The sequence below is a fragment of the Scyliorhinus torazame genome, chromosome 20 (assembly GCF_047496885.1).
Source record: "Scyliorhinus torazame isolate Kashiwa2021f chromosome 20, sScyTor2.1, whole genome shotgun sequence".
In the NCBI taxonomy this organism is placed as follows: Eukaryota; Metazoa; Chordata; class Chondrichthyes; order Carcharhiniformes; family Scyliorhinidae; genus Scyliorhinus; species Scyliorhinus torazame.
The window spans coordinates 14402589-14415464 of NC_092726.1; the positions used below are offsets into that span (position 1 = coordinate 14402589).

The 12876-nt window shown below is 45.1% G+C and overlaps 1 protein-coding gene across 5 annotated transcripts in view; it reads left to right on the forward strand.

Moving 5' to 3' along the window:
* The window catches only part of LOC140396887 (gamma-glutamyl hydrolase), a 32734-nt gene that overhangs the window by 1277 nt on the left and 18581 nt on the right, over positions 1–12876 (forward strand). For 2 of the 5 annotated variants that reach the window (XM_072485720.1, XM_072485724.1), the window contains exons 2-4: positions 7433–7547; positions 8838–8888; positions 11168–11252. In XM_072485720.1, the coding sequence (XP_072341821.1) occupies positions 7433–7547; positions 8838–8888; positions 11168–11252 (251 nt within the window). The remainder of the gene's footprint in view (positions 1–7432; positions 7548–8837; positions 8889–11167; positions 11253–12876) is intronic. The other 3 variants (XM_072485721.1, XM_072485722.1, XM_072485723.1) reach the window with 3 other exon arrangements.

The window sequence follows — 12876 nt, forward strand, 5'->3', positions numbered from 1 at the left end:
TTGTCAGTGTTCAACACATGAAATGTTTTTGATGACTGTGACTAATGATAGGTAAATGATGGCCATAGATGTGGGCTTTTAGAAAGTGTTCAATAGATGGGTCACAGGAAGAGTTTGTGACAAACATTTAGTCTGGATCCATGGATTTTCTCAATTTATGAAATGTATGATTTTAATATGGACAACATAAGACCATAAGACATAGGAGCGGAAGTAAGGCCATTCGGCCCATCGAGTTCACTCCACCATTCAATCATGGCTGATTTCAACTCCATTTACCCGTTCTCTCTCCATCGCCCTTAATTCCTCGAGAAATCAAGAATTTATCAACTTCTGTCTTAAAGACACTCAACGTCCCGGCCTCCACCGCCCTCTGTGGCAATGAATTCCACAGACCCACCACTCTCTGGCTGAAGAAATTTCTCCTCATCTCTGTTCTAAAGTGACTCCCTTTTATTCTAAAGCTGTACCCCCGGGTCCTAGTCTCTCCTGCTATTTGAAACAACTTCCCTACGTCCACCCTATCTAAGCCATTCATTATCTTGTCAGTTTCTATTAGATCTCCCCTCAACCTCCTAAACTCCAATGATATTTAATCCCAGGATCCTCAGACGTTCATCGTACGTTAGGCCTACCATTCCTGGGATCATCCGTGTGAATCTCCGCTGGACCCGCTCCAGTGCCAGTATGTCCTTCCTGAGGTGTGGGGCCCAAAATTGCTCACAGTATTCTCAATGGGGCCTAACGAATGCTTTATAAAGCTTCAGAAGTACATCCCTGCTTTTATATTCCAAGCCTCTTGAGATAAATGACAACATTGCATTTGCTTTCTTAATTACGGACTCAACCTGCAAGTTTACCTTTAGAGAATCCTGGACTAGGACTCCCAAGTCCTTTTGCACTTCAGCATTATGAATTTTGTCACCGTTTAGAAAATAGTCCATGCCTTCCAAAGTGCAAGACCTCGCAGTTGCCCACGTTGAATTTCATCAGCCATTTCTTGGACCACTCTCCTAAACTGTCTAAATCTTTCTGCAGCCTCCCCACCTCCTCAATACTACCTGCCCCTCCACCTATCTTTGTATCATCGGCAAACTTAGCCAGAATGCCCCCAGTCCCGTCATCTAGATCGTTAATATATAAAGAGAACAGCTGTGGTCCCAACACTGAACCCGGCGGGACACCACTCGTCACCGGTTGCCATTCCGAAAAAGATCCTTTTATCCCAACTTTCTGCCTGACAGCCAATCGTCAATCCATGTTAGTACCTTGCCTCGAATACCATGGGCCCTTATTTTACTCGGCAGTCTCCCGTGAGGCACCTTATCAAAGGCCTTTTGGAAGTCAAGATAGATAACATCCATTGGCTCTCCTTGGTCTAACCTATTTGTTATCTCTTCAAAGAACTCTAACACGTTTGTCAGGCACGACCTCCCCTTACTAAATCCATGCTGACTTGTCCTAATCCGACCCTGCACTTCCAAGAATTTCGAAATCTCATCCTTAACAATGGATTGTAGAATCTTCCCAACAACCGAGGTTAGGCTAATTGGCCGATAATTTTCCATCTTTTTTCTTGTTCCCTTCTTGAACAGGGGGGTTACAACAGCGATTTTCCAATCCTCTGGGACTTTCCCTGACTCCAGTGACTTTTGAAAGATCATAACTAACGCCTCCACTATTTCTTCAGCTATCTCCTTTAGAACTCTAGGATGTAGCCCATCTGGGCCCGGAGATTTATCAATTTTTAGACCTCTTAGTTTCTCTAGCACTTTCTCCTTTGTGATGGCTACCATATTCAACTCTGCCCCCTGACTCTCCTGAATTGTTGGGATATTACTCATGTCTTCTACTGTGAAGACTGACGCAAAGTACTTATTTAGTTCCTCAGCTATTTCCTTGTCTCCCATCACTAGATTACCAGCGTCATTTTGGAGCGGCCCAATGTCTACTTTTGCCTCCCATTTGTTTTTAATGTATTTAAAGAAACTTTTACTATCATTCCTAATGTTACTGGCTAGCCTACCTTCATATTTGATCCTCTCTTTTCTTATTTCTCTCTTTGTTATCCTCTGTTTGTTTTTGTAGCCTTCCCAATCTTCTGACTTCCCACTACTCTTTGCCACATTCTAGGCTTTCTCTTTTGCTTTGATGCATTCCCTAACTTCCTTTGTCAGCCATGGCTGCCGAATCCCCCCTCTGATAACCTTTCTTTTCTTTGGGATGAACCTCTGTACTGTGTCCTCAATTACTCCCAGAAACTCCTGCCATTGCTGTTCTACTGTCTGTCCCACTAGGCTCTGCTCCCAGCCGATTTTTGTCAGTTCCTCCCTCATGCCCCTGTAGTTACCTTTATTTAACTGTAACACCTTTACATCTGATTCTACCTTCTTTCAAATTGCAGATTGAATTCTACCATATTATGATCACTGCCTCCTAAGTGTTCCCTTACTTTAAGATCTTTAATCAAGTCTGGCTCATTACATAACACGAAGTCCAGAATGGCCTGTTCCCTCGTGGGCTCCATCACAAGCTGTTCCAAAAAGCCCTCCTGTAAACATTCAATGAATTCCCTTTACTTGGGTCCACTGGCAGCATTATTTACCCAGTCCACCTGCATATTGAAGTCCCCCATGATCACTGTGACCTTGCCTTTCTGACATGCACTTTCTATTTCGTGGTGCATTTTGTGCCCCCAGTCCTGACCACTGTTAGGAGGCCTGTACATAACTCCCATTATGGTTTTTTTGCCTTTGTGGTTCCTCAACTCTACCCACACAGATTCCACATCATCTGACCCTATGTCAGTGCTATTGATTTAATTTCATTCCGAATTAACAAGGCAACGCCGCCCCCTCTGCCCACCTCTGTCTTTTCGATAGGTTGTGAATCCCTGGATGTTTAAATGCCAGTCCTGAACCCCGTGCAACCACGTCTCTGTGTTGCCTACCACATCATACCTGCCAGTCACAATCTGGGCCACAAGCTCATCTACCTTGTTCCGTACACTGCGCGCATTTAAATATAGCACCTTTAATTCTCTATTGACCGTCCCTTTTTATTTTCTTAGTGTGGTGGACCTTGGTTTACTGAGCCTTTCCATACACTGTGTCATATTTTGTGGGATGGGGACTATCGTAACCTCTCTTGAGTTCTGTCTTTTTGTGCTTTTTTATATTCCTAAGCAGCTACGCTTCCCACTGATTACTTCATCTCTTGGTTCCCTGACTTTCCCTTCCCCCCCCCCCAATCTCTAGTTTAAAGTCCTATTGACCACCCTATTTACTCTTTTCGCCAGAGCACTGGTCCCAGCTCGGTTCAGGTGGAGACCATCCCAACGGTATAAGTCCCCCCTGTCCCAAAACTGATGCCAGTGTCCCATTAAAAGGAACCCCTCTTTCCCACACCACTCTTTCAGCCACATGTTAACTTCCCTTATTCTTGCCTCCCTATGCCAATTTGCACGTGGCTCGGGCAGTAATCCGGAGATTATGACCCTTGAGGACCTGTTTTTTAATGACATTAGCATTTTAAAATGGCAAATGTTGGGGGTGGAAGACAGAAGAAATCAAAGACTTAAGGAGGACATTGGAGTGGAAAGACACACAATAGTTGCATATTTTATGTTGAATAACACAAATGGAACCATCAACAGAAAGATCCAAAAGGATGCGGAGAAAAGAGATCAACAAACACAAGTCACTTTGAAAGTGCTGCCACCTTGAATGATCTGTGCACACTGCTGCTCTACTCCATTTCAAACCTTGCCATTTAATTTGCATTTCATTTCCTTATCTGTAGATCAAAATCATTTTTTGACAACTTCGAACGCTGAACTGGATCGACCAGCTAGCTGCCTGTTGCTAACTTTTGCCTTTGCTTAATTGCTCTGTTTTATCACCTTTGCTCTTAAGTCGCCAGGTATCTTTATGATACCGCCACGTGGTTCAAGTCCGAGTAATGATCAATAATCCAATACACCGCTTAGTAAGATTTAAATCGAAGCACATTTATTACACACCGTAATCACTACTCATGTACAAATTCTACGTCTAAGCTACTTCTACAGCTAACAGGCCAATACTTAACTTGGAACTGGCCCACCAGGTCAGGGAAACGAATGGCCTTTCGTTCAGGTTCTGAGCCTGCAGGATTTGAAGTTGGTACAGATTGGTAGCTAGGAGCACCTATCTCGTAGCGAGCGTTGAAGTAAGACTTACTGGATATCGGCGGCGGCTGAACCGGTCACTGTCAAGGGTTGGTTCGCGTTGCTGAGTGACCCGGTCAAGAAGAACGATTTGAACTTGGGGCTTGATTCTTATAGTCCCCAGGGGCTTCCCGCCTTTCGGGGTGGACCCTGTACCTGGTCCCAAGTGACCGGACTTTGTCCCAATCACTTGGTTCGATTTTCTCCAATGCTGGAGCGGTTCCCTGATCGATGGGCGGTCCTGAGGTGGTCGTTCACCTCCCTTTGTGTAGGCTTCTGCTGGCGCCAAAGAGTCTGGTTTGGCTTTATGTGTCTAAATGTTGCTCATTGTTCCTGGGAATTGCTCATTAGTATGCAGATGGCTGGTGTTTTGTTATGCTGATGGTTGCTGGTATCGATCTTGTCTGGCCTTTCCAGAGGTAAATACACACTCAACCTGCAGCTGCTCGTTTGTATCCTGTTGGCTGACTTTCCCATCAGCATTTGCCGTTTGTCTTTTTAAATCGGGAGTTAGCCATTCTAAATCGGGAGTTAGCCATTTTAACTGGCTACATGCCCAACCTGCCAGCCTTTCTATATCCTTCTGCAGTTCGGTGCACAGTTTTGCCCTCCTTATTTTTTAAAAAGTATTTTTATTAAGATTTTAACATTTTATACATAAGAAACACAAACACACCCGACCACAAATAAACATAGTGGCAAATGGAGTTTAATGCAGAAAAGTGTGAGGTGATTCATTTTGGAAGGAATACAGAGTACTGGGCGAATGGTAAGATTCTTGGTAGTGTGGATGAGCAGAGAGATCTCGGTGTCCATGTACATAGATCCCTGAAAGTTGCCACCCTGGTTGAGAGGGTTGTTAAGAAGGTGTACGGTGTGTTAGCTTTTATTGGTTGAGGTATTGAGTTTCGGAGCCATGAGGTCATGTTGCAACTGTACAAAACTCTGGTGCGGCCGCATTTGGAGTATTACGTGCAATTCTGGTCGCCGCATTATAGGAAGGATGTGGAAGCATTGGAAAGGGTGCAGAGGAGATTTACCAGAATGTTGCCTGGTATGGAGGGAAGATCTTCTGAGGAACGGCTGAGGGACTTGAGGCTGTTTTCATTAGAGAGAAGAAGGTTAAGAGGTGACTTAATTGAGGCATACAAGGTGATCAGAGGATTGGATAGGGTGGACAGCGAGAGCCTTTTTCCTCGGATGGTGATGTCCAGCACGAGGGGACATAGCTTTAAATTGAGGGGAGATAGATATAGGACAGATGTCAGAGGTAGGCTCTTTACTCGGAGAGTAGTAAGGGCGTGGAATGCCCTGCCTGCAACAGTAGTGGACTCGCCAACACTAAGGGCATTCAAATGGTCATTGGATAGACATATGGATGATAAGGGAATAGTGTAGATGGGCTTTAGAGTGGCTTTAGTAGCCCACTTTAGTCCACTTTAGCAGGGGCTGTTTAGCACAGAGCTAAATCGCTGGCTTTGAAAACAGACCGAGGCAGGCCAGCAGCAAGGTTTGATTCCCGTAACAGCCTCCCCGAACAGGTGCCGGAATGTGGCGACTAGGGGCTTTTCACAGTAACACCCCCCCCCCACCCCCAGCCTAAACTCTATCCCCCAGCAGCTGACGGTGACCAATTCTTTAAAATACAAAATGAACGAGCGCCTTCTTTTGTGGAACCCCTTGGTCTCAAGGTGAACTTAACGTTTTCAAGGTATATAAATTCCATTAAATCCCCCAGCCACCCTGAGGCACAGGGCGGTGAAGCTGACCTCCACTCCAACAGAACCTGCCTGCGAGCAATCAGCGAGGCGAAGGCTAAAACATCCAATCCCATCTGTAGCTCCGGCAGGTCCAACACCCCAAATATGGCCCCTAGAGGACTGGGCTCCAACTCCCTTCATAAGATTGCCGACATGGTGCAGAAGAAAGAGCCCCAAAACCTCTCCCATCTCAGGACAGGACCAAAACATGTGAACATGATTGACTGGGCCCCCCCTCCACACTGTTCACACTTATCCTCCACTCCTGCAAACCTCAACCTCGTGAGATGTGCCCAATGCACCACCTTTAAATGTGTTAACTTTAGTCTTGCACACAAAGTGGTGGCGTTCACCTTGCGCAACACCTCACACCACATCCACTCCTCCAGAGCTATTCCCAACTCCTCGTCCCACTTGGCCTTAACTCCCTCCACCGATACCATATCCTCCTCTAGAATCCTCCCATAGATCCTTGATGTACCCACCCCCTCCAGTCCTCTAACAGCAAGGCGGGCGGCATCGCCGGAAAGACCTTTCTTGCAAAATCCCACGCCTGCATATACTGGAAAGTTTCTGACTGTGGGATCCCAAACGTCTCTGTCAATTCCTCGAAACCGCCCCACCAGAAACAAATCCCTCACTCCTACCACCATCTTGTCTTCCCAACCCTGGTTCAAACAGCTGATTGGCGTCAGCTTCGACATCACCCCCTACCTCAAATTGCTGCCGAAAATGTCTCCCTATCTTCAGTGTAGCCACCACCACACCACCAGATTGCTTGAGTATTTCCCTTGGGAGAATGGAATGGAGCTGTTTCCAGCACACGTAGTCTGCCCTCCATATTTAAGGAAGAATATACTTGCATTGGTGGCGGTACAGCTGATAATGATACGCTGAGTAAATTGGGCCCATGATCCCTAGAGTTCAGAGGAATGAAAGGGGATCTGATTGAAAGAAATGAGTTTCTAAATGGGCTTGACAGGTCAGGCAATGAGAGCTTGTTCCCGCTGGCTGGGGAATCTAGAATACGGGGCACAGGGTTGGGGTCAGGGATCATTGATGGGGGGGGGGGGGGGAAATTTCTTCACTCAAAGAGCAGTGGATCTGTGTAATCCTCTCTCTCTCAGAGGATTGTGCATTCTCCATTTTTGAATATATCTAGGGCTGTGATAGACAGAACTCAGGGAACCAAGGAACAATGGGGAGCAGGAGGGAAAGTGGAGCGAAGGCAGAGGATCAGCTGTGATCATATGGAAGAGCAGGTTTGAGGGCCCATTCCCATTCCTTCAGTCATGATTCTTTCATCCTCATCTTTTCTGGGTAGGATGCTGCGGATACAACTGTAACATGAATCTTTCAGGTAAAGGGGGAAAATCTGAAAAGTGAAATGAACAAGCCTGCATCTCAGTGCAGTACTACATTCATTATTCTCTCTTAAATCGGATCTATATTTTGTGCCCCACAGGGATATTGGCCCAGGAAACACTTGATGCAGATCACCTTCTATATGGCGAGACTTACATTGCTGCACCCTATGTAAAGTATCTGGAGTCACATGGCTGCAGAGTGGTACCAGTCAGGTATTATTGGTTTTAGTAGCTCTAGCGGCAGGCATACAGAGCAAACAGCACAGAATTGTTTGAGCCACAACCCAGTGACCCTCAGGTTGACTCAAACCCACCAACAAGAATACATCAGTTTCCCCTGGGACACAATAGTCAGTGTAATTTTTGAATATGTGGTGGAACTGGAGATTACATGCAATTATTTTGCTCAAATATACATCTTTATCGCAAGCAAAAGTAAGAGTACCACAATGCCCTTCAATCACTGAGGGGGAAATTAGTAAGCAGTCCTTGCAAGACAACAATGACTGCATTTGAAGTATTTAATTCATTGTGAAGCATTTTAGGGAGCCTTGAGATTGTGAAAGGCGAGACACAAGTGTAATTAATTTGCTTTCTTTCTTTCCTGAAAAGCCGCTCGGGTAAGCTACTGAAGGCTGACTCACACGTCTTTGGATTTGTTCATGGGGATGTGGGTATTGCTGACAAGCTAGCATTTTATTGCCCAACCCTCACTGCACTTGAGTAGATGCCTGAGAGCCACCTTGTTGAATACAACTGACTGGCTTGCTAGACCGTTTCAGAGAGCAGCTAACAGCCAGTTGTTTTAGGTCGGGAGTCACACACAGACCAGACCGGGTGAGGGGGAGCAAGGTCCTTTCCCTGAAGGACCATATGGGTTTTCAAGACAATCCTGTCATTTCATGGTCACCATTCCTGATACTGGTTCCAGATTTCTAAAATTAATGGAATTTAAATTGCTCAGTTACCATGGTTACAATGAAATTAATGGTATTTGAATTCATATCCCTGGGTCATATGGCTGGCCTCTGGATTAACTCGTCCAGTAACTAGCACTGTGCTGTCTTAACTCCATATGAAACATATGAAGCGGTATGCCAGAAAGAGCTTGTGCCTTCAGAAGGTGGATAAAAGTGTTGGGAGGAAAAATAAAAACCACATAGTACTGGTAAAATATTTGGAGATTTGTACTACAGGGAGCCAAAGACACAGGCTGCTGTCATTGTAATAAAGGAAAATGATGAAGGTGGCACAGTGGTTAGCACTGCTGCCTCACAGCGCCGAGGACCCGGGTTCGATCCCAGCCTCGGGTCACTGTCTGTATGGAGTTTGCACATTCTCCCCATGTTTGCGTGGGTTTCACCTGCACACCCCAAAGATGTGCAAGGTAGGTGGATTGGCCACGCTAAATTGCCCCTTAATTGGGAAAAAAAGAATTGGGTACTCTGAATTTATAAATAAAAAATATTCAAACAAACACATGTTATTTTATTTTGAACACAGGTTGAATCTGACGAATGACGAATATGAAAGGATTTTCTCTTCAATCAATGGGTAAATAAAGAACAATGTAACCTCCCGATGTATTTCAATTGCAGACAAAGCCAGCCACTGTGTGAGTCCCCACCTAAACCACCATCAAAGCCCACCTTTCTGTTATATCAGTCGACAATCTGACATTAACAATTCCTGCTATGTTGGTATAATAATGCAGCCCATTAAAACTCTGAGGCTAAGCGGGCGACACGGTGGTGCAGTGGTAGCTCTGCTGCCTACAGCGCTGAAGACCCAGCCCCGGATCACTGTCTGTGTGGAGTTTTCACATTCCCCCCCCTGTCTGCCTGGGTTTCACCCCCACAACCATCACAACCCAAAGATATGCAGGTTAGATTGATTGGCCACGCTAAATTGCCCCCGAATTGGAGACAAATAATTGGGCACTCTAAATTTTTTTTAAAACCCTGAGGCTGTTCCCACCATTGAACGGATATACAATTGTGGTAAAAATCAATGAATATACAGTGCAGAAATTCTGTGCTGTTAGCCCTCAGCATTAAGGTGCTTCATGTGCCCAAAGTTTGAGCAAGAAGAATCAGCTTGTATTCCTACTCTTGATTGCCTACAAGGGAGTTTTTCAAACTGCGGGTCCTGACCCGTGGGTGGGTCACAGTCAGGCATTGAGGGGGCCAGGGAGCAATCGACCGTGCCATTCCCAATAAGAATGCTGACCGCTTACCAGCTTTTAGGTTGAAAATGCCAGCCGTGACTGGCTTGTAAATGTGAACGATGCAGTCTTTTCGCCAGAAGCGCCAGCAGAGAGCAGGTCACGCATCCGGCACGTAAAATCACGTGCCATGTATGTCCTTGCTTTTGGCACAAAATCACAGAGGAGAGATTCCTCCATTTTCTCGCTGCGAGCAAGCAAGGCAACAGGACTGTGAAGAACTGAAGTCGATCATTTTGGTATAAGGAAGAGAGAACCAGAGAAGCAACCAGGCCAGGATCTCACGACGGAATCTTCTGGAGAGAGCTGCACAGGAGAGTCCATGGCAGGAAAAAGCAGTGCTAGTATGGGCTGTACACAAAGCTCTGGGGCTTATGGTGAACAGCCTACTAAAAGGAACAAAGCAGTATAAAGATACAGGCTTTGTTAATTGTGCCAATGCAAATCAGGAATCAAAACCCATGTGTGTTATATGAAGGGATGTACTGGCAAATGAGAGTCCGATGCTAACTATGTCTTACGTTGCAAACAGCTTTTCTATTCTCAATGAACAAACTCAAATTACAAGGGAAGGATGATGACTGTTTTCAGCACTGTGAAGAAATAGAAACTTTCAGAAAGTAATTGGAAGTTTGGCATGTGCGAGTACAAAGCCAAAACTACTACATGTTCCCCACATCGAAGAAAACATTGTTAGTAAGGGAACTGTCAACATACTGGCTGCACTGATCAACAGTTTTGCCCCTACTTTTCAGAGGAGACGTTTCAGATTTTGAAAGAGAAGAGGTGGGTGAAAAGTTATTTTGAGTTTGAGACCCCAGAGTCAATTATTAACTGACAGCTGACTCTTAATGAAGAATCTGAACTTCTGCACTTCACCTGTGACAACACATTAAAAACACACGACAGGTCCATGAGGATGTCAGCATTCTGGTGTAGCATCTCCGATCTAGTGCTGAGTAAAACAAGCATTTTGTTCCTATTACCCTTCACAACGACCTACACGTGTGAGGTTGGATTTTCTGTCCTCACAGAGGAATCGGCTGAACTCTACACATGCTATGCGCGTTGCCTTCTCCTCCAGTGAACCCGATTGGAGTGAGATCGTGAGGCCCAAGCAAGCTCACCTGTTGCATGAAAGGTAAGCGGAAATGGTGTGTTGTGAAGGTCGGTCAGCGTGGGTCACGATGGTCGGCCAGTTGGTGAAAGTGTGTCCCGGGGACAAAAATTCCCCGATTCTCAAGATCTTTGTTGGTCACAGAATGAGGGCAGGATCCAGCTTCTACAAACAGAGGTACCCTTCTCAGAGTCACTGTCAAGACTGAGAGTTACACAGAATGTGCAGCGCTTTCCAATTCATGGAATGGACAGAAACTTGTGTGAAGAAGAAGCACCAGCAGCGGTTGTGTCAATTGACTTATTTCTGTTCTGCGCATTCCATCTACCACACTTCAGCAAATCATCATGTCTCTTCCTTCCCTTTTGTCTTGTGCACTCACCTAGTTTCTTTTATGAATCCTATTACTGTCAGGGGGTAATTGGAAAGAAGGAGAATGTACATGTTGTGACAGAACACGTTACTTCACCCATCTCCCTTTCCTTTTCTCAGCATTCTACTCCCTGGTGGATCATCTAATTTGGAGACATCTGCTTTTGCCAAAGCTGCAAAGAAATTTTATGAACTTGCATTAAAGGTAGGTACAAACAACATGTCTTTGTATTTAATTCAAGCCTTCACCAAGTAAAAGAGAACTTGTCTGCTGCTCCAAGCATGTTAAATCATATCACATTTCTCCCCTTTTCCCCTGGATGTTGCTAACAAAGACAATTCCCAAAGGGCAGCACGGTGGCGCAGTGGGTTAGCCCTGCTGCCTCACGGCGCCGAGGTCCCAGGTTCGATCCCGGCTCTGGTCACTGTCCATGTTTGCACATTCTTCCCGTATTTGTGTGGGTTTCACCCCCACAACCCAAAGATGTGCAGGGTAGGTGGATTGGCTGCGCTAAATTGCCCCTTAATTGGAAAAGATGAATTGGGTACTCTAAATTTATAAAAGATAAAAGGAAAAAAAGAAATTAATTTTTTTTTTTAAAACACAGGAATTGATTTAGTGTGGCAAGATGCAGCAAGTCGTTTCATATTCATCTGGCAATTCTCTCGACTTGAACAGAGATTATTCATTACAGTTTAATGCTGTATTTAAAACAACAGGAGCACCTTTAGATCATGTCTTCAACAGGATCAAAAATTCCAAGTCCCTCATTTGGAGCAAAATGAAAGAAAAAAATGACACCAAATCAAATCAGGAAATATTAGGAAAGAGGTAGATTTTAAGGAGTTGTTAAAGTAAAAAGAGCGGGAGAGAGCAGAGAGGTTCCCGGAGTCAATTCAGAGTTTGGAGCCACCACTACTCATAGATTATCATAGAATTTACAGTGCAGAAGGAGGCCAACACTAAGGGCAATTTTGGACACTAAGGGCAATTTATCATGGCCAATCCACCTAACCTGCACATCTTTGGATTGTGGGAGGAAACCGGAGCACCCGGAGGAAACCCATGCATACACGGGGAGGATGTGCAGACTACGCACTACGCCCATCGAGTCTGCACCGGCTCTTGGAAAGAGCACCCTACCCAAGGTCAACACCTCCACCCTATCCCCATAACCCAGTAACCCCACCCAACACTAAGGGCAATTTTGGACACTAACGGCAATTTATCATGGCCAATCCACCTAACCTGCACATCTTTGGACTGTGGGAGGAAACCGGAGCACCCGGAGGAAACCCATGCATACACGGGGAGGATGTGCAGACTCCGCACAGACAGTGACCCAAGCCAGAATCGAACCTGGGACCCTGGAGCTGTGAAGCAATTATGGTATCCACAATGCTACTGGAACAGTTAAAATCAAGATGCTCAACAGGCCAGACTTCGAGCAGTGCAGATATCATGGAGGGTTGTGGGGCTTGTTACCAGCCAGTTGGGAAAGGTTAACATTTCAAAAGAAATCAGAACACCTAATTTTAGCTATTAGAATCACACAAAGATTTCACTTTGTTAAAAACAAAAAACAAGCTTTATTGTATATAAAAGAATTAAACAAAATAAACACGATTAACTAAATAATATAGTTTATAACTATATAGGTTATGCACTCAAATTTATTTCTTAGTTCCTCTGGAAGATTCTCTTCAAAGACATTTAAGTAAATTACTTCTATAGGACTGTCCGTGTGGAGTTTGAACATTCTCCTTGTGTCTGCGTGGATCTCACCCCCACAACACAAAGATGTGCAGAGTAGGTGAATTGGCCACGC